The sequence below is a fragment of the Trichosurus vulpecula genome, chromosome 2, assembly GCF_011100635.1.
Source record: "Trichosurus vulpecula isolate mTriVul1 chromosome 2, mTriVul1.pri, whole genome shotgun sequence".
Taxonomy (NCBI): Eukaryota; Metazoa; Chordata; class Mammalia; order Diprotodontia; family Phalangeridae; genus Trichosurus; species Trichosurus vulpecula.
Genome location: NC_050574.1, coordinates 450,856,138 through 450,883,498, shown reverse-complemented (window position 1 = coordinate 450,883,498; position 27,361 = coordinate 450,856,138). Strand labels below are relative to the sequence as shown.

General features: G+C 40.8%; 1 protein-coding gene across 1 annotated transcript in view; it reads right to left on the bottom strand.

Moving 5' to 3' along the window:
- Positions 1–27,361, bottom strand: part of PCYT1B (phosphate cytidylyltransferase 1, choline, beta) — a 102,162-nt gene that overhangs the window by 56,834 nt on the left and 17,967 nt on the right. Inside the window, exon 2 of the mRNA XM_036742731.1 lies at positions 11,484–11,583. Within this exon, the coding sequence (XP_036598626.1) occupies positions 11,484–11,583 (100 nt within the window). The remainder of the gene's footprint in view (positions 1–11,483; positions 11,584–27,361) is intronic.

Genomic DNA, 27,361 nt, shown 5'->3' with positions numbered 1-27,361 from the left:
TGGAGTATTATTATGCTATAAGAAATGATGAGCAGGTGGACTTCAGAAAAATCTGGAAAGACTTAAATGAACTGATGCTGAGTGAAAAGAGCAGAACCAGAACGTTGTACACAAAAACAGGTACATTGTGCGATAACTTAGCTCTTTTCAGGAATGCAGGGATCTAAAATAACTCCAAAAGACTCACAGTGGAAAATGCTATCCACATCCAGAGAAAGAACTTTGGAGTCTGAATGCAGATGGAAGCAAATTATTTGCTATCCTTTTCTTTTGTTGTTTTGTTTTGTTTCTTCTTTCTCATGGTTCCTTCCATTAGTTCTAATTCTCCTTTATATCATGACTAATGTGAAAATATATTTAATATGAATGTGTAAGTAGAGCCTATATCAGATTGCATGCTGTCTTGGGGAGGAGGGAGGAGAAAGAGGGAGAGAAAATTTAAAACTCAAAATCTTATGGAAGTGAATGTTGAAAACTAAAAATTAATTAATTAAGTAATTTTTAAAAGAATCTACTCAAGCGCCATTGGCTGAGGAAACAAATGAGCCCCATCTCTGGTGGGTTTAAATAGTTTTGCCAGGCTTGGAAACACTTTGTGGAGGCAGATCTTTTTGCCTATATCAGAGGGAGGGAAAGGTGTTCTTCTAACATCTTCAGTCATATCATTGAATTACTGGAACAGTAGGGGACAACGTATCCAGCTGGGAGAAAGATATGGCTTGGAAAAAAATGTGATTCCTCTCAGGAGAGAAGAATAGTGGCTTTGAATTCAAGAACAGAGAGTAGATGAGGGACCCACCCAGCAGAGACACTTCAAAATAGGGGAACTATAGGAGAACTCTAGTAAAAGAGAAAGGACTTCCAAACAATATAGTACTGGTATGTGCCTTACCTTTTGGCAGTACATGTATCCTGCATGTGTGCCTCACTTCTATTGTACTTTAACTTTGACTCCACTCTTTTAAAGAATATTATGTGTATTTGTGGGTCAGTGTGCCCTATATTTTTTGGGGAGGGATGAATTCCAACTGAGAACTACAGTGATAAGAGAAGCCGTCCACAAGCCTAACCCTAAACTCCAGGTAGCAGTCACTTTCTGGTGACCCAATTCTTATGTGTGAGTGTAATTTTGAGGAATAACGTAGAGGGAGTGTTACATGAGGATTGACACAGATCTAGATATTTGTAAGATTTCATTAAAGATTCTTTTCATGAATGAAGAATACTACTGACAGTTGCTAACTATGAAGAGTGAATAATTTGGTGAATCTACAAGTGATAACATTTCTGATGTTATCCTTCCTCTTGCCCTCCCCCTTTCTCCTCTCTGACAGTTTTTCTCGACTGCCTTTTCTACAGTATTGTAACCTATCATAAGATTTTAAAACAGGAAAGGTCCTTAGAGGACTTTCCCATCTTCATTCAGATGTGTCCTTATGTTAGTGATAATAACATTGAGACCCTCCCCCATAGGTGAATTGAGTTCTCTAGGGACAAGTGGCAGAGTAGAGATCCAAACACCTAGATCCTTTGGCCCTAGATCCAACACTCAGGTGATTTCATTTATCTCCTCTTGCCTCCTCTACTTATATGCCAATGGACCTGTTATCTCATTAATGGAGGTACTTCCTCCAACAGTCCACCCCACAGTCCATCCACACCATTTCACCCTGAACGATTCCTGTTCCTATCCTCGTAGAAATGCTTCAAAGAAAATCTGCTCTATATGGTAGAGGTCTTCATCTAGGCCTTTTAATGTTTCCTGGGTAGCAGGGTAGGATTCAGGCTCTAAGTCAACAGCTTGCACTATGTGAGAGCTGCCTCCTTTTCTAATCATGTATTTTCCACATGATTTTTTAATGCCATTTCTTACAGGAAAGTGATTGTTAATAATATAATGCAGTCTATTTATGTCTAGGTATAGCCAAAGCACTATCCTAACTATATTTCCACACCCCATCCATATAAGTTATTCTAGTTTTTCCTTAAAAGTATTGATACTGCAAAGCAGCTAGGTGGTACGGGGGTAGAGTGCCAGGCCTGGCATCAGGAAGACTCATCTTCCTGAGTTCAAATCTGGCCTCAAATACTTCTTATCTGTGTGACCCTGGGCAAGTCACTTAACCCTATTTGCTTCAGTTTCCTCAACTGTAAAATGAGCTGGAGAAGGAAACGGCAAACCATTCCAGTATCTTTGCCAAGAAAACCCCAAATGGGGTCATGAAGAGTCAGACATGACTGAAAACTACTGAACGACAACATTGTCATCATCCTCTAGGCTTAGGCTCATATTCCTCTCTCATCACCTGAATATAAGATGGCCACAAGGAAATCCAGCCATGCTCAGACTTTTGGCTCATGAAATACCAATGAATAACTCGTGCCAGGGAGCTTCACTCAAATGAATCTACTTGAGGCATGCTCACTGCCAAACCCTGTTGAATATCACTCATCTTTGCCTAAGTAAGTCTCTTTTTGCTAAATCTTGAATGACCCACTACTGTCTTATTCTGCTCTAGTATCCAACCTAAACTTCCAGGGGACTAGCCAGAGTCAAGGCCAACCCAGGACACCAGATCACCCCCAACTCTCACACTTTAGAGATGAAGATTTTAGAGCAAAGAAAGTACACCTGTGGATCAGCATTTACTGAATTCTTCAAGGCTATCAGGGCTGGTTCATTTCTGGGGTTGCAGACTTTCATAGACTGAGTGGCCTTGGGCATTCAGGTGTTTGTTTCCTTCTCCAAAGGAGAACTGCCCATTTTGTCTTCTCCCATCCTGACCGGTGATACGTAGGGCCTCCCTGCTGGAGCCCTGGGCCTACCTGACTGCCCTGAGGCCTCTGAGTCTATGAGAATTTGGAGGCCTCCCGGGGCTGTGCCTGCCATACCAGGCCTCCTCTGTCTGGACATCCCCTCCTTGGTGCCCATAGGTTTTGGGGTATCACCTTTCTCTTTTCTAGGCAGGATGAAGGTCGCCGTTATAGCTTCTCTGTCTCTTAATCGCCCTTCAGTCTGGAACTCTCTTATCTTTTTCTGTAGTATGCATGTGAGAATTTGGCTGTTCTGTTCCATTTTACATTGCCATTTTGACCAAAAGTCCCCTCTACTAGATTTTAACCTATGCAAGGTTGAGAACTTTGTCTTATTTTTTAATTCTCCATAGTACTATGATGATTGTATTGGTATAGATTTGCATAGAATTTGTATAGATTGGGAACTCTGCAGGTATGAATTAAATGCCAGTATGTAACAATAGAATATTCTTCTTAGGCCATGGCAGTACCTGTAAGGCCCTCCTTTGGGTAGGCAGTGAGGGAGCCTAATATGGGTTCATGGGTAAGTCTATGTCAGTTTTGACTTTTCTTCCCTTCTGTAGTCCATACCTTTGTGGCAAAAATTTGTCCAGAATGCAACAAAAATCATCTTATCTTTATTTAGAAACAAAACCCTCTAGAAAAGTACAGATGTTAATAAAAAAAGGTCCAGAGGAGCAGGAAACACTCAAGAGTTTCAACAAGAGTTCATCTGACAGAATCAAGTTAGGTGAGATAGAGTAAAGAGGGAATAAACTGAAGTTTATCATCTCACAAAGCGGCAAACAGGTATACCCAGCAAAGTCTGTGCAAGCAGTTTACTCATTAAGTGGGCTGATAAGCCAGACAAGGTTCCTACTGCTCATGATTATATTCAGTTCAGGGTAGCAACATAGGCTCACCATTGATGCACATTCACCCTACACACTCCTCCTCTCCATCCAGTATGAATGTCTCATGATCCTTCAGGCCTTCCTTCCATATACAAAGAAAATGATACTTCTGTAACAACAATGTCGCTAACAGCTGCTGTGTGGGTGTAAGACCCAACAAGACCAGCAACAAGGGCTGCCAGCACAGGTTCTTTGATCTGCTTTTCTAAGGACAGCAACTTTAAGGGGTTAATAATCTCAGTTTTAGTTCAGGGGGAAAAGCCAGAACCCTGAACTTCAGAGCAAATACAAATAGAAATTACGAACACAAAATATCAACAGATCAAATAACACAAATCAACAGACAGGCTTTGTCTGATCAAAACATCACATACATAGTTACCAAAAAGAGAAGCACCAACATCTGAGCTTTCTTCAAAGCCAGGGGGCTCCAGTGGCTACCCAGAGTCTCCAGATCAACCCTCTTCCAGTGAATGAGAGCTCCCAAACAAAAAACCCTAACCTCTGAGTTTATATACCCTTCTTAGGGCCCAAAGGCTTCACATCTAATCAGCAAAGGGGTGTGGGCCTGGGGCTTAGCACCTAACAAGACAAGCAAAGGCACTTGCTTACTTTAGCATTCTAAAAGAGAAAATAGTTAAAAAAAAAAAAGTCCCACCCTGCTTAACATTAGAACTTCCAATGAGACCCTTTGCTGATAAGGAGCTACACCTATAATCTATGCTAAGTGTAGGCCCCCTTTTGTGGGATTTACCTAGGAGGATTTTTAGTGTTATTTCTAATCCAACTCCTGAAAATGACCAAACCCATCTGAAAGCTAATTTTGTGTCTTGTTTTCCTCAATGGCTTTTTTTTTCATTGAGTATGTATGGATTTTGCTATATTTACTGACAAACAATTGATATGATAGAAACATTTCTAAAAAGTTTCACATCTACTGGTCCATTTTTCAATTATATTCAATCTTTCTGGGTTAGGAGGAAGGTAGATAGGACCTTGGTGGAAATAACTGTTGATAGAGGAATTCGAGACATCTGAGGCATATAGATGAGTGGAGAACATGGGAGTGGGATAGACGTGATGCTCAATTTTTTTTTTTTAGTGTATCATTAAACATTTTTAGAAACAAACTGCTAGATTATACCCTTGGCAATGAAAAAAAAAATCCTTAGTGTATCTGAGTTTATTTATTAGCAAAATTTATCAAATCCATATTTTATTTGTATGTTCTGTGTCTTGCTCAGACAATGACTGCCTCTTACTTCTAAAGCAGGTTCTCAGTTTGAAGAGTGAGGAAGACTGGGGTCATCCAAGCACTTCACCAGCACATCTGGTACCATACCATATCTTACCATACCATACCATACCATACCATACCATACATAGACAACAGCTATCAAGCCCTGCAAGTTTTGGATCATTCATATACTAAAGACTAGGCCTTGAGCCCATTATAAACACTACAACATCAATTTAAAAAATCAGTTAGTCAATAAGCATTTATTAAGTCTTGCTATGCACCAGGCACTACGCTAAGTGCTGTTAATACATTAAAAAAAAAAGCAAAAACATTTTCTGTCTTCAAAGAGCTTATATTCAAATATGAAAGACTATATGTATGTATGTATGCATGTATATATTCAAAACACAAAGAAGAGATGGAGGCTAACCTTAGAGGGAAAGGCTCCTGGGGAAGGGGGAGCGACCAGGAAAGACCTCCTGTAAAAGGTAGCACTTGAACTGAGTCTTAAAGGAAGTCAAGAATTCCAAGCGTTGCATATGGGACAGGGCAGCATCCTAGGCATGGGGAAAGCATATTGCAGAATCATGGAAACGGGAACTGGAGTGCCCTATGAGAAAAAAAGCGAGTAGAGTATGACGGCTGGATTGTCGAATGTATGGAGTGGGGCAGAATGTAAGAAGATGAGCAAGGTAGGAAGTGGCCAGATTATGAAGAGCTTTAAATGACAAAGGACTTTATATTTGATTCCAGATGTGATAGGAAGCCATTGAAACTTTGGGAGTGGGGAGTGACTTGGTCAGAACTACCTTTTAAGAAAATGATTTTCGTAGCTGAATGAAGGATGGATCGCACTGGGGAAAGAGGTGAAGCGGGGAGCCCAATTGGGAGGCTATTGCCTTCTAGATGAGAGGTGAGAGCTTGAAAAGGGTGGAGGCTGTGGGAATTCAGAATCATAGGACCTTTATTTGAATCCCAGCTTTCCTAAATACTGATATTAATATGCACTGGACCTTAGTTTCCTCACATGTCACACAAGAAGCTCTTAATTCTGAATTTTATGATCCAAGGCTAATTAACAAATGTAATGAAAAAAATGGGGCTGGTTATACAATGTACATTAGCAATAGTACTTACAGTTATGTGACACTTTCTAATTGTACTTTATTGGTAGTAGCTGCATTTATATAGCATTTGAAAGTTTATAAAGTACTTCATATATTATCTTTTTTAAAAATCAATTTTATTTTATTTTCAGTTGTGAATTCTCTCTCTCCCTCCTCCCCTCCCCCACTGAAGGTAAGAATTATGTATGTGTGTATATCTCACCATATATGTATATATTGATAGATATAAAATTAGATGATGTATATTTAATGCTCCATATAGACATAGCTATCTCCATATATGTAGTGCTATACGTACATCATTTAGTTTGATCCTCAGAACAACCTTGTGAGGTAGGTGCTATTATTACAATAAGCATTTTACAGATGAAGGTTTAGAAAAGTGAGAGGCTTATTCAGGATCTCACAGCTAGTGAGAGTATATATTATGAGTATAAGCCAGGATTTGAACTCTGGCCTTCCTAATTCCAAGTCCGTCTCTCTAGACACTGTTCCACGTATCTATTTTACAACAATCCTCTGAGGTAGGTAGTACAGGTATTGTTATCCTCATTTTGCGATGAGTAAACGGAGCCTCAAACAGGTTAAGTAAGTTACCCAGAGTCATAAAGCTAGTGTTAGAACTAGGACTTGAAACCAGATCATCGGACTCCAGGTCTGTCAGCATTTCAGGGACAATGGGATGCTTGAGGAACTGGAGATGAAAGTGAGCCCAGGAAGGGCTTATGTGCACAACATACTCCCCTGGACCCATTTTGCTTCTGTGTAGAACTGCTGAGGGGAGCAGAAATTAATTGAAAGCATAATTTCTATTGCGCTATTTAGAGATGCTGGGAAATAGGAACACTAGGGGCACAGGAGTGGTTTGGTGGAACCAAACTTGGCCATTATTGTGTATGAAAGAGCACTTGGTATACACTGGTGGAATGAATTCAAGGGACAGATGGGCAGAGACAGGAGGCATTGGACAGTAGCAACCACAGAATCTGCCTTGAGTTACCATCATTTTACAGTTTGGGGAGAGGGTTCTATTCATAGGTTCTTGTTTCAGTCTGGGTTTGTGGCTTAGGTAGGCCCAGTAACCCCTACTTGCAGTAAGCTAGAACCGGGGAAGCAAGATACCCTCTTGTCAGGTGTGGTCAGACCCAGTCTAGCGTTGTCCGTACAAATCACGCCAAGTGAGCCTTTATCACGTATTTAACTACTTTGCCTGAATGTGTACTTATTTACATCTTATTTTTGCTGTATGTGGTGTCTTCCCCACTGCAACATAAGCTCAATGAGAGTAGAAATCATCTCATTCTTTGTCCTTGTATCCCCAACACCTACAACAGCGCATGGTAGCAGCTTGGTATACAGCAGGTACTTAATAAATACCTGTTGATTAACTGATTCTTTGTCATAACAAAAAGTGCTGCTATAATATTTTTGCACATAGGGGCCCCGTCCTTCTTCCTTTGGTCTCTTTGGGGGTGTATGTCTAGTAATAATGATGATGATAATAGCTATCACTTATACAGCACAGTAAGGTTACCAGAATGCTTTAGAAATGTTATCTCCTCTTATCCTCCCAACAACCCTGGGAGGGAGGGGCTGTTACTATGCCCATTTTATATATGAGGAAACTGAGGCAAACAGAGGCTATGACTTGCCCAGGGTCACGTACCTAATAAATGTCTGAGGCCAGATTTGAACTCAAGAAGCGAGGGAGAAAGGCAGGAGGGAGGGAGGGAGGAAGGAAGGAGGGAAGGAAGGAAGGGAGGGAGGGAGGGGAGGGAGAAAAGAAGGAAGGAAGGAAGGAAGGAAGGAAGGAAGGAAGGAAGGGAGGGAGGGAGGGAGAAAGGGATGAAGGAAGGAAGGACAGAAGGAAGGGAGGAAGTGAGGGAGGAAGGCAGGGAGGGAGGGAGGGAGAAAAGAAAGAAGGAAGGAAGGAAGGGAGGGAGGGAGGGAGGGAGAAAGGGATGAAGGAAGGAAGGACAGAAGGAAGGGAGGAAGTGAGGGAGGAAGGCAGGGAGGGAGGGAGGGAGAAAAGAAAGAAGGAAGGAAGGAAGGAAGGAAGGCAGGAAGGGAGGGAGGGAGAAAAGAAGGAAGAAAGGAAGGAAGGAAAGAAGGAAGGAAGGAAGGGAGGGAGAGAGGAAGGGAGAAAAGAAGGAAGGAAGGAAGGCAGGGAGGGAGGGAGGGAGAAAAGAAGGAAGGAAGGAAGGAAGGAAGGAAGGAAGGAAGGAAGGAAGGAAAGAAGGAAAGAAGGCAGGGAGGGAGGGAGAAAAGGAAGGAAGGAAGGGAGGGAGAAAGGGATGAAGGAAGGAAGGACAGAAGGAAGGGAGGGAGGGAGGCAAGGAGGGAGGAAGGGAGGGAGGGAGGCAAGGAGGGAGGGAGGAGGGACAGAAGGAAGGAAGGAAGGAAGGAAGGCAGGGAGGGAGGGAGAAAAGAAGGAAGGAAGGAAGGAAGGCAGGGAGGGAGGGAGGAAAGAAGGAGGGACAGAAGGAAGGGAGGAAGGGAGGGAGGGAGAGAGGGAGGAAGGGAGGGAAGGAGAGAGGGAGGGAGGGAAGGAAGGGAAGGAGGAAGGGAAGGAAGGAAACAATCATTTATTAATAGTCTACTCTGTGCCAGGCACTTAAATATTATCTCATTTGATCCTGGTTGTCATTTCTCTTTCTAGTGCTGCCACCCGAGGTAAAAGGAGTGTCTTTCTCTTGAGATTCATGTTTTTTCCTTCCTCACTTGGAAGACCCCTCTTTCCTCACTTCTCTGTGAGGTCAGAATCACCATCATAAGACACACACCAAAGTATAGTACATAAACCAGCATTTATGGCATATACCTATTTTGCTTCCAAGGGAGGGAGTCTTAAAGTATGAAAGATGAGTAGCTTAAATGAGCCAAAGGCATATAGTCTTATGAGATTCCATTACTTGCAACCTGTTCAAAGCATCGATCTATTTATGTTGAGAGCTTTGGCTCTAACCCTAATAGAGTCTGGAGGTTCCTTTCCTGCTAGGTGACCCTATTTCCACCCTGAAGTCCAAGGCCAGGCCTTACTTTCCCTCAGGTACATTAGAGTTCTAAGAAAGCACTATCTTTTCCATCTAGACAATCTAGAAACCAGTGCTTTGGTTTTAGATCAAACCTGCTCTCCTCATATTCCATCCGAATCCCAACCTGATATATCCAGAATTCTGCCTGCAGAACTTCTCTGAGTTAGTTCCTCTGATCTGGCATACAGCTTCCTGCTTAGTTCTTTTTCAATTTCCCCCAGCTCTCTATTCTGTCCTTGTCTAAAGCCCACACAGTTTATGCCTCTGGCCCTTAGACTCACCATGAAGGATCCCAACCCCCCATCCAGGGATCATTGTACAATATTCAAAGCCTGTTAAAAGGATGCATAATCTCTCCAGATCAGAAGCAGAGGAGAGAAGGTAAAGGCACCACAAACAGGATTTTCATTCTAATATTGTTTCTTTTCCTCTCTCTTCTCTCATGGAGCCTCTGGATGAAGTTCTTCCGTTTATCCCCCTGACTATATGCCAAGATCAAAGCCCTCCTCCAGGAGAGTTGAGAGGTTGTAGTTACTTATACATTCTCTTTCTTCTCCCACTTGGTTTGGAGTTAGTGGTTCTGAAGACTTTATATCAATGTATCAAGATAATGGAGCCATAGAAGAGGTATCGATCTGTAACTTGGTAACATCTTTTTGTAGGTAGATTGCACCTTTTGTGCATCTGCTACATATTTAGGGTTATTGCTAAGATTTACAATTCTTTATTTATAGACATTAAAAAAATAGAATCATATATTCAAGTTGAGTTGCAAGTTTCTTTGAAAGTCTATGTGTGATATATTTCATTAAATTATATATATATATATATATATATATATATATATATATATATATATATACCCTCTCCACCTTCTTAAGGAAAGTAATTTTTTTTAATTGAGTGAGATTCAGCTAATCTTGGGTTCTATACTCCCACAGACTTTGTAGAAATGGGAATCAGCTGAGCTCTAGAATCCCTTCCCAACTCAGTGTTGGTAATATGGGAGTTGTTCATCTTTTCATCCTTGTTTCTTCCCCAAAATAAAAGCAGCATACCTGCTAAAACCTCTAAAACTTAATTGTAGTCTAATCCCTTTGGTTCGAATCAGACTGTAAGCATTTTTTTTCACAGAAGGAGGGTTGGTTTGGGGGTTGGATTTTTTTTTTTTTGGTGCTATAGTCTAAATCTGTTTTTCTGACATTTCTGATAATTTACTTAAACTCTTTCATAAAAATCAGATATTGCCTCGTTGGTGTTTAATTAAATATCATTCATCCCATGAATTACAGTGAAGGGTTTTTGTTTGTTCGTTTGCAGTATCTTGTGGGAATGGTTGATATACGTCATCCTTTGTCCACTAAAGCTAACCATGGGTGAACGAAGTTTCAAAACCACTGGCTGTCCAAACTTCTCTCCCATTGCCATCCAACCAGGGCAACTTCTCAAATCACCAGAACTGAGCTTTAGCCAGGCTGGCTTCCTTCTTGTACGTGCCACATGCCACATTCATTCTTACTTCTGGCCCAGTTTCCTGATGCTGTTCCCATCATCTGAAATGCCCTTCCCTCTTCTCTCTGTCTGTCCACATCATACTGGTCCTCCAAAGGTCAATTTACGTCCCACACTCCCTAACCACCCCAAGGCCGCGCTGACCTCTCTATTCTCTAAACTTCCCTAGGACTTACTGCTTGTATCATTCCTTTGGGCGATCAATCAACTGTTTGATTGTTACTTAACTGTTTTTTATTTTAGCTCGTTTCATTACTGTTCACTTATTCGATTTTAGAATCATAGATTTAGGAGCCAGGAATGGCCAATTTTATACATGAGGAAACTGAGAAATTAAGCGGTTTGTCCAAAATCATACAGGCGATAGCAGAAAGGGGATTTGAATGCTCCCAAATCTAGAGTTCTTCTTAGCACACTGTGTGGAGAGCACCTCATCTCTCCATTGTATAGTCTTAGAGGGAAGGGCTAATGTCACATTTCATCTAAAAAATCCTCAGTGCCTAGCACTGTGATGAATGAATGAATGTATTTATTTAGCAGATCACTGTGGCGAATGAATGAATGAATGAATGTATTTGTTTGTTAGAGGGCTGCATCTGTTTAGCAGGGCCCAAATTTGCTCACCTTTAAGACATATTGTTAAAACTGGCCCTTTATTCTACACATTACATGCTGATTATCGAGAATTCGTCCTGCGTACCCTTATCATTGTTATTCTTTTGCACTCTGGCCCTGAAGCATCATCTATAAATCCTAAGGGTGTGATTCAGATAATGAAATTATCCTGTTTTCATTTGTTTGTCACTGGTGTCTTTCAAGGCAGCCAACATTCTGTGAATAAGATGAAGTGTGGCCTCACCTGGTGTTCCCAAGCGGGCCTGAGCAATGGTCAATTTTTCATGGGGGGCTTGGCACTGGCAGCTGGTTTCATCTGCAAATGGGGCAGGTGCGGTCAGGGTCTAGAAGGGAAAAAGAAAAAGGGAATACAAACTGACAAAGTTCCCTTACAAACTAACTTCCCTTTGCAACTTCTCTGGTATACAGGTGAGGGCAGAAATATAATTGTTAGAAAGTCAACTATAATATTCCTGTAAAGGATATGAGCAGAGTTGGTACTGAGTGCTGGGCTTTCTTGGCATAAGCTCCAGCTATCACTTATAAGTCAGTGAGCTTTGGTTTTAACATTTTGATAAAATCTAAATAGCCAAAGTCAGAAGTCCCTTAGGGATCCATCAGGGGAGGAAATTCCCATCCTCTTGAGTTCTACATGTACTCATGGGCACTCAAATGAAAAACCTCTTTAATAAACAGACAAAAACAAACCAACAAACAAAACCAGTCTGGTTAATGTCAGTTTTGCCGTCATATCACATGCATTCTGTCCCATCTGAGAATCTTCCCCTCTCTGGGTTAAAAGTGGGAAGTTCACACTAATTCTGGTCTGTGGGATATAACTGCTTTCAGAGGAGCACCCAACAACTGAGTAACTCCTGGGTTACCTTGCTCAGGTTGGATTCAGCTGGTTGGGGGTGTTGTAGAGATAAGCTAGGAGAAAGGGTCAGTCACTTGGAAACCCACCCAGAAAAGTCGTATTGCACTTTTTAGTCCAACTACTCAAATAAGAATTTCTTTCACTTCAGGTCATGGAATTAGGCAAAGGCAACACTGGTTTTACAATCTTAGGAATTATTACTAAAACTGAATGGATCTATGTGCCTTATTTTAATCTCTCTAAAGTTCTCTGACTGAAATAATGAGTATTCCCTCCACCCCTGCATGCAACCCCCAATATATGATTTCATGAGTTATTGTTACCAGAACAGTCCATCATCTGTTTACTAACCTTTTGGTAAGGCCTACGTACGGGGCAGCTAGGTGGATAGAGTGCTGGCCCTAGAGGCAGGAAGACATCTTCCTGAGTTCAAATCTGGCCTCAGACACTTGTTAATTGTGTGACCCTGGCCAAGTCATTTAACCCTATTTGCCTCAGTTTCTTATCTGTAAAATGATCTGGAGAAAGAAATGCAAACCACTCCAGTATCTTTGCCAAGAAATGGCAACTTAAACAATAACAAGGCCATGCATCCTTCAGTGGATATGTGATCTCCTCAGTGTGAGTGTGTCCTGAAGAAGTGCCAATCATAACCCAGCCATTCCTTTTTCTTCTGAGATTTTCACCTCTCCGTACCCCATAGAGGACCTTCTCCTATTTCTTTAACATTGTCGCTGGATGTACGTATCAGCAGCTTAGATAAAGCTGTGAATGGTATGCTCACCAGATTTATACATGACACGAAGCCAAGAGCGATAGCAAGCACAGAGGAAGACACAATCAGGACCTGAAAACATCGACAAGTTAAAAGGAAGACACTGTCATATCATGGAAAGCGTGTAGGATTTGGAATCAGAGGAAAACTGTTCAAATACCAGCTCTGCCGCTTACTTTCTGTGAGACCTTCAGCAAGATCCTTTACCTCCTTAGATGTAGCCACATAGGGTGCTCACGCAAGGACTTTGATTTTTCATCTCTTTAAGTGGAACAGTTATTGGATACTTGAATCAAACTAAAGAAATGAAAACTTGTCAACTTAATTTTTAAAAAAATTAACCACTGGCCCAGAAACACCACTTTTGGGGCTGCATCCCAAAGAGATCACACAAGTGGGAAAAGGACCTGTATGTTCAAAAATAGCAGCTCTTTTTGTGGCAGCAAAGAATTGCAAATCAAGGGGATGCCCATCAATTGGGGAATGGCTAAACATATGAATGTAATGGAATACTATTGTGCTATAAGAAATGAGGAGCAGACAGACTTCAGAATAACCTGGAAAGACTTATATGATCTGATGCTGAGTGAAGGGAGCAGAACCAAGAGAACATTGTATACAACCACAGACACGTTGCTTCTGTGATGACTGACTTTGATAGACTTGGCTCTTCTCAGCAATGTAAGATTCTAAGACACTCCAAAAGACTCATGATGGAAAAAGTGGTTCACATCCAGACAAAGAATTACGGAGCCTGAATGCAGATTGAAGCAGACTATTTGCTCTCTTTTTTTTGTTTGTTTTTGTTTCTGTTTTGTTTCTTCTTTCATGTGGTTCATTCCATTGGTTATAGTTCTTCTTTACAATTTGACTACTGTGAAAATATGTTTAGTGTGAAGGTGTATGTAGAACCTATATTGGATTTATGTCATCTTGGGTGGAGAGGGGGTAGGAGGAGGGGGAGAAAATTTGAAACTCAAAAACTTGAGGAACTGAATGTTGTAAACTAAAACTAAAAACAAATTAATTAATTAATAAAACAAATTAACCACGGAACTACTTTAATATGTGTATTCCCTGCACCCGTACAGATTGCAACCCCCAGTACATGATTTTATGAGTTTTAACTTGTCCATATTTTCATCTCTACATTCAATCCTCTACAGTCCCACAAAACTAATTTTCTTAAACCACAAATCTGACCATTAAAGTACATTCAAGACCCTTCTTATTTTGGTACCAGCTTTCCTTTCTAGGCTTATTTAAAATTATCTCCCTCCACATGCTTTATGTTTCAGCCAAAATGGCCTATTTACTTTTTCCTTTCTCAGTAATTCATCTCCCACTTCCACATCTTTGTATACGTTCTCTCACACGATTGTAATCACCTCCTATCTTGTCTTTGCCTCAGAACCTGTGACTTCTTCCAGACTCAGCTTCTATGTCACCTCCAAAAGGAAGCCTTTCCTGATCCTCCCAGCTAGGGTTCTCTTCCTCCTCAATTTGCTATACCATTCTTACCTACTTTCATATTGTATCCTCCCAAGAAATGTAAGTTCTTTGAGAACAAGAACAGTTTTTCAGCACAGTATCCCCCAGCACAGTGTCTTGCTCACCCCCACCCCTTTTTTTTAATCCAGTGCTATGATTTCATCAGTATAGGAAACTCCTTCCTTCCACCAATACCAATCGACACCATGCTTATAACTTCTAGTCTTGGAGCTTGACCTAGGGCACTAAAAGTTTAAGTGTCTTGCCCATTGTCCCACAGGTACTGGGACCTTCTGTCAGAGACAGGACTTGAACTTAATCTTCCTTTCTCTAAAACCAGATGTTATTCCACTAGGAATGATTACCCTTAGATTAAATTTTTTTAAAAACGTAACCCAGTTCCAAAAACACAAAATTGGAGAAGGCAGGAACCAACAGCAGTTGTTATTTTCTGTTTGTTTGTTTTTTAAGGACCGAGTGGGAGGGACAGTGAACTGCAAACTCAATACAAATCAACAATCTCATAATAATAATTCAAATTTAAAAGCTACGGCAATTTCAGTATGCATTAACAAAACCATAGGGTCCAGGATGAGGCAGGTGATGGTCCTGCTATGCCATGCTTCGGACGGACCACCTTGTGTTCCATCCTGGTCAATGCATTTCGGGAGGGCCATTAATAAGGTGGAGAATGTCCAGAGGAGGTTGACCATGTTAGTGAAGGGCCTTGGGATTATGCCACTTGAAGAGTAGTTGAAGAAACAGGGGCCATTTAAGTCATACAAGAAAGGACTGGTGTGTGTGTGCGTGTGCGTGCGCGTGCGCGTGTGTATGTGTGTGCGCATGTGCATGTGTGCGTGTGCGTGCGTGTGTGTGTGTGTATGTGTGTGAGTGTGTGTGCGTGTAAGGGCAAGAGGTGATAATAGTTATTTTCAAGTGTTTATTAGACATGTTCTGCTTGGGTCTAGTGGAAGTTAAAAAGAAGAAAATTTAAGTCTAATGTTAACAAAAAGGAGCAGAACGTATTAATAGGCCTGCACAAAGGACACGGACAATTGGAGACATTTTTACAGCATGACCTTAGACACTGCAAACTGAACCATTCTAACATGTCGGCCTAGTCACCACTTGTTCCTGGGCCCACTCTTGTGCCCTACCACTATTCGCTAATGGAACTAAGGTCCAAATGTTAAAGATTCATTCATTTATTTAATAAACATTTATTAAGCATCTACCATATTCAACAAGCAATGCTAATGAGATATAAATGAACACAACATTTTATTCCTATTTTAGAGACGTGGGCAGTGAAGTATGGTGATCTGACCTCTGCTACGTCTCTCAAATACACCCTCTTCTCTCCTCTGATACCACCCTAGAGCACGCCCTCATCTCCTCGTGCCGCCTGGACTATTATAATAGCCTGATGGTTGGAGTGCCTGCCACAAGTCTCTCCCCACTCCAGCCCATGTTCCACTTAGACTCCAGAGTGATTTTCCTTGAAAAGCATAGGCCCATGTGCCTCCCCTACTCAGTAAACTTTAGTGGCTCCCTATCAATCAAATATAAAATCCTCTGTTTTGCATTAAAAAACCTTTATAACCTAACCTCCCACCTTTCCAGCCTTCTTACGCTATACTCCCCACTCCTTACCCCCTAACATACTCTTCAATTCAGAGACACCAGGCTCTTCGATGTTCGCTGGACAGAACATTCCATCTCTAGGCCCCAGGCCTTTTCTCTGGCTCTCCCCATGCCTAGAATGCTCACTCTTTTGCTCATCTTTGCCTCCTGACTTCTCTCCCTGCCTAAATTCCCACCTAAAATCTTACTTTCTACAAGAAGTCTTTCCAAATTATTTGTCACATATATCCGTATCTTGTTTGTATACAATTGTACATAATTGTTCACACCTTCTCTCCTCCATTAAATTGTGAGATCCTTAAGATCAGATACTGCCTTTGCCTTTCTTTGTATCCTCAAGTACTTAGCATAATTCCTGGCGCATAGTAGGAGCTTAATAAATGTTTATTGACTGACTTATTTTAAGATACTTGCACTGAGCAGAACTACCTAAGGCTTGGCTCAAGTCAACAAGCATGTCATTGAGTGTGTTTTATTAAGCATGTACTCTATGCTCAGGACTATGCTGATACCATAGGAAGAGAGGGCGTGGCACACTGGAATGAGCACCAGCTCTGGATTTGTGAGGACATGGGTTCAAATTCTCTCTTTCATACTTGCTATCTGAGTGACCTTGAATACGGCACTCAGCATCCCAGAGTCACACTTTCCTGATCTGCAAAATTGGGGGGCTGCATCACATGGCTTCTGAGGTCACTCTCATCTCTGGATCTGAGATCCTATGGCAAGTACAAAATAATTTGGACAAGCAAGAAAGTATAAAATAAGGTAAAGATCATAGAGGCGTTGAATCTCTGTGCGTATGTATATACCTGCATACACACACACACACATATACACACATATGTCCAGTAAGCATATCCATGCTCATAATTTTTTTAAAGTTTACTTTGGGTTTGGAAATTAATTATTTTTGGACAAAAAGAAATAAATAGTAGATCTTGAAACTGGTCACTGGCCCAGTAGGTTCTTGGACCACACTATTTCAAATGTGCTGAGAAAACCCAGAATAGCCAGATGGCCCTGAAAGCATACTAACCAGAGTCTTTGGAGTGGAAGAATAAGAGGCTTGTTCCAAGGCCTTGTGCAAACAGAATGTCCATTCTTTTGTGCACTCAGAGGAAGAGATGCTTGTGAACAAGGGAAATATAATCTTAGGTTATGCCCTGAAGATAGGAAACAAAACGTAAATAATTTCCAAATGTACACTGAGAGTAGGCAAGGGGGGAGGAAAGAAGACTGATTTGAAAATTGAGTACTATGCTTTTGAAGGCCATTAGCCATTACTAACAGACTGATTTTTAAATAGCTCCTATGAATATTTAAAATTTGTACCTTTTTTTTCAAAAAATATATCACCAATCATAAATTCCTTTTTTCACTTCAAAGCTTCAAAAAAATTTCTTTAAGAAATGTTTGAGCTCAAAAGGTGATTTTTCTTCTCATAAATTCTTATAGTTACAGAAATTTAAAAAAGATTTAAGTGCTGTCTTATCTGTTTTCATCCTTTGAGTAATCCTGTGAGGTAGGCAGGGTAACGACCTGATTTTCCAGATGAAGAAACTAAGAAAAGGAAGTTGTGATCACCTCAAGGTCCCCATGATTGAAACAACATATATTTTATGTAGGCTCAGATGGTTTCTGTTAAAAGAGGCAAGGAAGCCATCTTCTGAATTCAATTGTCCAGAGGACTAGGAAGATTAAAAGCCCCTAGTCCCAGAGCTTTGCTTCTCCTGCTAGCCCATCGGGCCAGTAAGGACTTGGACATTCCAATAAGGAAGGTTATTTTCCTGGTTCACTGATGAGAGAGGCATGTGTGGTTGAACGTTGGTGGCCATTAATCCGGTAACTGGAGATACCCTCGAAAATGAAGGTCCTAGCAATCCTACCCATAGGCAGAGCTTCAAGCCACATAGCTAAAATGCAGGAGAGACCTGAGGTACAGGGCAGATAAGATTTTCATTTATGCTGATTCCTGGGCAGTGACCACATTTGGCTGAGTGGTCTGGGCTTTGGAGAGAACAAAAATGGAAAAAGATTCTCCGCTTTTGAGTCAGAACCAATGGGAGAACTGTGCTGATATTTCTCACCACTCTTTGGACTAGCTATTTGTGGGACATATTAGTGTCTATTGGAAACACTACATACCTCCTATTGAATTAAATAATCACAGTGATTCCCCAAGAAGGGGAGAGATTGGGCCTGGATCTATCATGATTTCAATCAATTGGATGATGACCAAAACAAATCAACACGATATTCCCCAAAATGCAAATATATAGCAAAGAGGAGGAGATGGTTTGTATTCCTCCTTTCTAATAATGGGTTCAGTTGCCGGCTTGAAGCACAGCTTTTCTGCTGCAAAAATTACTACTACCGGGAATCAGTTTCCTTTTCTGTTCCTACATACTGAGAAAGGGATTTCTAGGAGGGTATCCATTATAACAAAATTCCATTACAACAAGCACTCTGGAGAGCTCATTGTGAAGGAAGTTTACTTCCCTTCCCAGTGGAGCTTATTAGGGACAAGGAACAGAAAGTCTGAATGAGAAGAGAAGACTAGCTCAGTCGGTTATAATCAAGGTGTTTCCCTTCGTGATGTTTCTATTAGTCCGTTATTCTTAGTATTTTCTAAATGTCAGTGTAAATAACTCTCAGTGTTCTTTTGTACGAAGGTCAGGTGTTAATCACGTGAATTACAAAATTGAAAACAAAAACACCAAATCAAAGACTTTGCTGGGAAAGGAGGGGATTACATGGAAATGAATCTCGAGCTCCATGGGCTAGCCACGTGCAGCACTGCACATCATTACACATGATCACCCCTCTAGGGCTCTCTGCTTTATGTTCTAATCACTGTTTTTTCGCTTCTGCCTTTGAGATTGTCTAGCGTGAAACTGTCTCTTTATCCCCAAGCAAGGTCAGGTTCTCAGGCATCCCGTACAGCCTGGTTCACGCTGGGATAAAGAGGAAGGTAGGAATGTTAAAACAATAATGGCTGTGGTCTGAGGCCTGCAACGGGTAATCAGATCCTAGCGAGGCAGAGGCTGTTTCCTGGGAGATTATTGGAAGAAAATAGGTCTAGTTTGCGATGACTTATTTTGTTCCTACCTTTCTTGCTTTTCTTAACCACTTCCCCTCTTCCCCCCGTGTCTTGGTGATCAGACAGAGTAAATCTTTCTCTATATTTGCTCCACTGTGGGACACTGAGAAGCTTTGCACTGTCACTGGTAAATGTCATAAAAGCTTCATGCTACGGATTGCCCTTTAAACCTCCTAGCCCAAAGCCTCCTGGTGACAATCTTACTTTTATAGGATCAGATGGGATCAAATGAGATAATATTTGTAAAGGACTTAGCACAGTGCCTGGCACATAGGTGGTGCTTAATAAACACATATTCCATCCATCTAGATAAGGAAAATGCCCTAGTAGTAATCCTGCAATGCTCACATTGATTTAAGCCTAATATGCCGGAGTGCAAATTTACAAAACAGATAAATTGGGAAGTGACTGTTTGCATAATGACAGGACTCATTGGAGAGTTCCCTGGAATGAGTGGCACACTCAAAACGTGATTCACTTTACACGCCGCTTCTCAAGGGCACATCCGATGAGCAAGGCGAGGTGCCTCAGTGATGGCTGTCGGAATAATACTAATGATGCGTGTTTCCAGAGTGCTTCACAAACATCCATTATTCATATCTTGTCAGTATACTTTTTTATTCTCAGGCTTTTGATTTGTTTTCCTTTCAAGTTAATAGCACCTGAAGTAGGCATTGGTGGAGGAGGGAAAGGGACCACGAGTTAAAAGGGATAAACACAAGGAGTTTATTGATGCAACAGGTCAAATACTGCCTTATGTTGTATTCCATGAGGACGAAAGGGTGATCTCTGCATCTTTAGGGAATTGAACAGAATACTTGTAATTTGGGCTCATCCACAAATTTCATTTTATTTTATGTTTTTGCTGAAGATGAGGCGTAACAAAGGTGCAATTAGGTAAATTATGAGTGACCATTTCACTTACTATTGTTTTCCTTGAAAAATTAATAATCATAATATAATGTTTATTATTTCTTAAATCCAAAATCATCCTTTAGATTATGGTGGGTGGGTCGTATAATCGTTCTGCTTCCAGATTATCATGCGTTTCATTATTAATGATAATACTAGCGGTTCATATCGTCACAGTGCTTTATGGTGACAAAATGCTTTTGCATTTAGTAGATGAGGAACCTGATGTTCAGAGCGTTTATGTTGTTTGCCCAAGGATGCGTAATTCGTAAGTGAGAGAGCCAAGAACCCAGCCCAAGTCTTCTGAGTCCAAGCCCAGGGCTCTTCCGAGTTTTCCTACTTTCTTTTTCTTTAAAGTATAAATTAATTGTCCAACATTAGTATAATGTCATGACTTTGAAACAATAGGGGAAATGTATCGCCTGAGTTAATGCAAAGTCTGAATCGTAGTTGTTCTTTTAAACGAAATGAAGTTTTCTTCCTTTCGGGTATACAGGAACAAAGGAAAGCAAAGGTTTCCTATTTGAGGTTCTTTGAGAACCCACTTTAATGACAGACGAATAGCATGGGATGAGCTTATCACAAGTGTCGGCGTAAAAGGCTGGTTTTTTTAAAGTTTCAGAGGATGTTTAAAAACAGTTTATTTCCTCGGGTATTTTAAACTGATTTAAAACATTCCTGTATAGGGAGATTGGAAGGTGGGGGAGCAAATCCACAAGAGCAGAACTAAATTGTGAAGGCTTTGTCAACTCAATTTGGATTGAGCCAGTGCAAACTGTCTGGGGTTCCAGGGTGCCACATTTAATGGAAATAGGAGTTTACTTGAGAGCAAGAGAACAAACCCCAGGAGTTATTGTGAGTAAACTGGGAGCTGGGAGCCATTTGGGTGGTTAAACAAGGCAGCTTTTTTCTCTTTCCCCCAGAAAGCAGCATTCTCACAACACTTGAAAGAAAAATCACATCCCAGGAGGAGAGAGAATTGCTAGAGAGACTTTACCTACAAAGGAAGGTGGGAGTGAGTTCCTCAGCAGTATGGTCAAGGTTCCAGGCTCAGGGATGATTGTCAGCTTATCATGCTTTGCCCCCAGCAGGGTTGGGGTATAAGAAGTCATATAAGAAGGTAGAGAGGCAGAAAATGGCAAGTTTGGAGAAGAGTTTCTAAGCTTGTTTGTCTGGAGTATATAGTACAGGAAAATGAATTAATGAGGGTTTTCTATATGAACCATTATATGGTCCAATAAAATAACCATATCCTCTGGGAACCACTGGACACATCAAGTAATGACAGAGTGAAATTTTACTTCTGAGAAACCTAAAGGGATAATAGTTAGACTTTCATTTTTTCCATCTTGCTGACCTGAATGGCATAGCATTCATTAGTCAATTCAACAAATATTTTGGCGCATCAATATGCTAAGTCATGGATCTCATAATCTTCACTAACACAAATGCAACAGGGTTCATGACTTGTTGGCTTCATCATGTCCCCAATCCCTACACGATAATCTACTTCAGTTTACCCCTGAGCTGTTTGATCTGTTTTAGTGGTAGGGATGGAGGGATGGGGATGCAGGTAGAGGTAGCGATTTGGTTTCGAGCTCTAGGATCCATATTGGAACGGTTCTAACCTACCTTGTATCCGTTAAGAGCAGACTTAAAACCAACCCTTATCTCTCTAAGACTCCTCTGGATCAGGAATGACCCAGTGACCTAAGGTCTGAAGCCTGGTTTCCCAAGATGGCTTCAGACCAGCTGTGGGACCGAGGATGGAATCAAACCAACATCTTGGAGGAGTGGATTGATGAGCACCTGGATTTGAATATTAGTTCTGCTACTTACTACCCCAGTGACTTTTGACAAGTCACTTTCCCTTTCTGGGCCTTTTCTCTTTTGTAAAATATGGGATGTTGGACTTCATGATCTCTAAAACAAGAGTGTGCTGGGGGCAACCAGGTGGTGCAGTGGATAGAGCACCAGCCTTTCATTCAAATCCAGCCTCACACATGTACTAGCTTTTGTGACCTTGGGTAAGTCACTTTACCCTGATTGCCTCCAAGAAAAAAAAGTGTGCTGGAGCCAGCTCGAGAGAGCCAATTTTAAAATTTTGGTGTGTGAACAACCTCAGAAATTGGTGAAGGACACAAGTCAGAGTTTTATTTATTGTTTTGTTGATCACCTAGCCTTAAGAAAGTGATGGAAAAAGCGTAAATAATACAGATTAAACTTAAAAGTGTATGCTGAGTTTGGGGCCAGTTATTAAATATTTACCAGAACAACCCTATCTCTAAGGTACCTTCCAAGTCCAAAGCCTATCATTGCAAGTTCTATCCGGTAGGGGATTCAGTTCACGGCCCTTTGTGCTTTGTTGGATACTAATCAGTGCTGACCCTTTAAATAGCGGTTTGGAGGCAGGGCTAGCCTTGCAATAGGCAGACTGCCTAAATGAGGGGCACTGAAATTCTCCCCATTGTATCTTGTGGTTCTAGCACAGAGTCTGGAATTACTGCATTACTTACTCCTCTGGGTTAAGACACTGTAAGTCCCCTTTAAAATGTGAATGTAATGTGGTTAGGGCAACATATTAACGCAATACCTGCTGCTAATACCTTAGCCCAAATAAAAACGAGGTTAGTGAGCATCTAGAAAATGAAGCAATGTAATAACTCTTACGGCTTCATCAGGAATAAGTCACGCTAGACTAATTTTATTTCTGATTTTGACTATTAAACTGTGACATCAGGTGAAATGATGTAGATGTAATTTACCCATATTTTCAGCAAAACGTTCAACCAAGTATTCCGTGTTACTCTCGTGGGAAAAGTGGAGAGATGTGGGCTAGGAAATGGTTCAATGGACAAAGCTTCTTACACTGTGGGCTGTGACCCCACATAGGGTCAAGTAACTGAATGTGGGGGTCGTGAAAAATTTGGCACCAGTAAAAGGTTTCTATACATGCAACGACCAAACATTAATTCAAAATCAAACAAGTGATGAATCCGAGGTGTTTCTGGCAGCACTTGCCCGTATTGCTCCCTTGGTTTCACTGCAGCCTTGGTTCTGAATACGGCATTGACAATTACGATATCAAAATATCGATCAACTCTGAAAAACGTTGAAGATGCTCTATGTGACGCAGTGTCAAATATTCTGCCAAGATTTAACTCTTTACATAAAAATAAACAAGCACAACCATCTCATTAGTATGCAAATTTGTTTTCATCTTTTACAAAAGGTAAAATTATATGTATACCAAAAAATCATTTTAATATAAATTTCTTTATGATTTATTACCAGTAAGCATTTGATTTGTATACCTATTTTATATACTTATATACCCAAGGTCACGTAAAAATTTCTCGAGCAAAAAGGGGTCTTAAGTGAAAAAAGTTTAAGAAGCCCTGGGCTAGTCTATAGTTCCATAGATGGATTTCTGACCAACTGAAAAGGTACGAAGAACAATCATTTCTGGTTCCACGTCATTTTGGAAAGAGGATTACCGTGGATCGATGCAAGGATTTGTGCTTGATCTAGAAGTTTATCGTCCTTTCGACACTTGATGGGATCTGCTCGTGAGTTCATCTAGACCTGAGTTTCTTTTCTTTTAGAGTTCATCTATGGCTTGTCTCCTTTTTGTCTCTGGATTCAGTTTGTTTCTTGTTCTATCAATCAGATAATATGATTACAACAGCTTTGGATGGACCCCACAGGTGGGAGGGGCTGTTATGAGTACCTAATTATGGAAGTAGTTTAGACCTACCTAAGCACGCTGCAGTTTGTAATTTGGGCTCATCTCACTAGCCAAGCAGTCTTGAATGAGGTAAATCAGAAGGGCATGTGGAGAAGGAACAAAGCCTGGAAATTTCAACAGCAGCTTGAAATGGGAGTTTCTTTTCCCAGGTCACAGAGAAAGGAAGGCAAGGTGAGGAGGGCACGGTCAAAGAAATATAGACTGCTGTGTTCCTTTATCATGCTAAAAATTGTGCTTTGAGGAACTAGTCTAACTTATCGAATTTTGTGGTCAACCCAGACATGTAGATTTCCTTGTATTCATTGGTTGGCAGTATAAGTGGGCCAGGGACAACTTTGGGAGCCACACAGAAGATAATGACTTCATCTAGAGATAGTGACTTTTCCTAGATACAAAGGCTTTGAGTACAGACTTATCTGTTGTATAAGGATCAGGCTACAGAAAGGCTCACCACTAGGTTGGTTGTATGCTGACCGATTCTCAAAGACTATCAACTCATTCATAATAATAATTATTAGGCGACCGCATGGTTCACTTGGAGTCTGGGAGACCTGACTTCAAATTCCCCCTCAAATACCTAGCTGTGTCACCCTGGGCAAGTCACCGAGTCTTTGTCTGACTCAGTTTCCTCACCTATGAAATAGGGTGAGAGTGTTCAGTATTGTTGAATGGATCCAAGGAGTTAAGGTATGCAAAGCACTTTGTAAACTGTAAAACAGTATATAAATGTCATCATTCTTCATAAGGGGGTCACAATCTGCCAGTTGAAGGAGAACCCACACTAGTGAAAGTGTAAACTTCTTAAGATTAGAAATAAACTATGAAATGCTCTATAGGCATTTGAATTCCTCTAGGTTCAAAGATTGGGAATGTCTGTCAAAATTAAATGTCTATGCATGCGACAAGGATTAAATATACTTAAATTTCTACATTTCAATGGTCCATTGGCATAGCCTTTTTGAACCCAAGCCACAATGGAGCATTGGAGGAGGATTAGCTATAATTTACATTTTCATGTCATTTTATGTCATTTTATAGTTATTGCAGTCCCTCATCCTTGTGTGGAAATGATCCTGTTTTCAAAGGCTTTGCCAGCAAAGCACAAGTGCTAGCAATTCCTACAAACTAGAAAGGCTTCATGCATAACCAGACAACAGATTCCATATTTTTCTGTTGAGGAGTAGGATCAGGTGATGAATATTTCAGCAGTGGTGATAGGAAGGGGAAAACTACCTCAATATAACCGTAGATCCTTGAAGCATTGACATGTAAGTAAGGTGTGGCTACTGCACTGACTTGAGTGAAACACAGAGAGCACCTCAGCTTGGACTTGGATTGCCACGCTTGTGGGGCACCTGTGCCAAAGGCTATACTACCACTCTTTCCTATCATGTAACCTTAAAGGCGAAGGAGAGGAATTTGGACAGAGACCCAATGAATGCTGGCACTAATATGCATTAACCTATAACTCTGCTGCTGTCAGCATTAGATTTGTGATAGCCAGGCATTAGCCTCTGATAGAGCCCCCTTTCAGTGCTGAGGTTACAAAGACTCTCCTGGTGCCCTGGACTTGGAGCTGCCACCCTAAGAATCATGGGAGCTTTCACAGAACTTGTTCATCTTGTCATAAATTAACTGCTGTGTCCTGTTCCTATTTCACAAGTTGGTGGGGCTACTATTATGAGACAGTAAACCTGAATGGCATGCTTTGCCACTCCTGTGCTTTGTTGGGGACCCCGAAGTGAGGAGGGAGTTGGGGGAATACTCAAAAAGAATTTCTGCTTTGGGAGGGCTAGATTCGTAGAATGAATGAAATGTGCAAACTATTTTACATGCAACAGATGCTTCTATTTCTACTATGCATTTACTAATCTAATTAAATTGCACATTTAAACTAGGGCCTTGAGTGAAGGTAAAAGAATGAAGTCACTTGATGGGAAAGAAAGAAGGATGCTCAAGGTGGGGACTGAATGAGAGGATGATTGATACAAACTGCTAGATAAGGCTTGAGCACTAGTTAATGTACAAACATGACCGGAGGCCAGACTCTTTGCAAGGCTCAAACTTACACTTGTCATATACAGTTACGAAGCACTTTCATATATATTAATGTATTTGATTCTTTGTAATCTGAGAGATGATAATGTCATTATTCATATCTCTGCATTTCATGAGCAGAAAGAGTAATTTATTTTTATCTCTGCTTTTTATAGGCTGAGAGTAACTTACTCCAAAGGTGATACCCAGGTTCTTTGATTCCTAGTTAAATTTTCTTCAAATTATCATTACATATAATCTTTACCTATAAGGAGAAAAGAAGGGCCAGAAAGCTCCAATGTGATACAGCGTAAAGAGAATTGGCTCTGGAGCTATACAAGCTAGGGTCAACCTCTATTTCTGGCAATTATTATCTGTGTCCTTGGGCAATGAGTCACTCAACCTCTCTGTGCCTCAGTTTCCTCAATTTTAAATGAACTAGGTTAATTAGATGACCTTTGGAGTCCTTTCTAGTCTAGATCTATGATCCTATGAGGACCTCAGAGTACTTCTCCATCACAATTTGTGGCGCCATAGACACTGGAAGAGCTGAGGATAGGCTGCTCTCGGATCCCAGTTAACAGTGTACTTTTCGTTCGCAGTAATCTGCCCACTTCCACAATGAAAGAGTGTAGCTGATTACTATGTGACTGATAGTGGAACAAAGTCAGGAAAGTGGTTTAGTGAGGAATGAGTAACTAAAATCCAGCTTTTTAATCTGAATAAGGGGAGCATTTTTATGTTTTAGAATATGGGACCTAAAGCAAGTTGGAGGAAATAAGGGTGGAAAAGTAGATTGGGTCCAGATCACAGAGAGGAGGGGATAGGAGGATGCCCACAATTCATCATTCACATCACCATCTGTCTGAGAACTCTCCCTCTCTTCCTGGACCAAATCTTTTACTTTGCTCCCCACTGCAGTTGGTGTGGCTGTACTTAAAAATCTGGTTAGCAACTGATAATCATTTAATATCAATTTAATAACTTCAATAAGGGCCGGAGCCTGAACTAATCAGCCAGAAGAAAGGCCCAACAGCTTCTTTGTTCTCTGAGTAAGCTCAGAGAATACCTCTTCTTACGTCAACAAGCCCAGATGGGGCTGACTTAAGAGCATTCTGTCCTCTGTTCACAGCCATTAAGGATGAGATCCTTAACCCAAGACATTATCTTGAATAATGGGACTTCTTATCTTAATATTTTATAGACATATACTATATTATGGTATGTTAATGACAAAGAAAATACAAATGTCCTAGATCGTAATTTCAGTTGACATTTTGTCAGCTCTTTTATTGTATTTACAACCTATCCAAATTGAGAAATTCCTTTCTTATACTGTGATCAAACATACAAGGAGATCATAAATTTTGAGTGACACATACATGCTGAGTCGAGACTATCCTGAAATGCATTTAAGCCTTCTCATTCTTTTGTTCAGACAGTCAGATTTCATCTGGCTCCATACATGTATGTCTCCTGCTAGCTTTAAGGGAATAAATAATATAAATATATATCACCTAGCCTGTTTGCCTCCT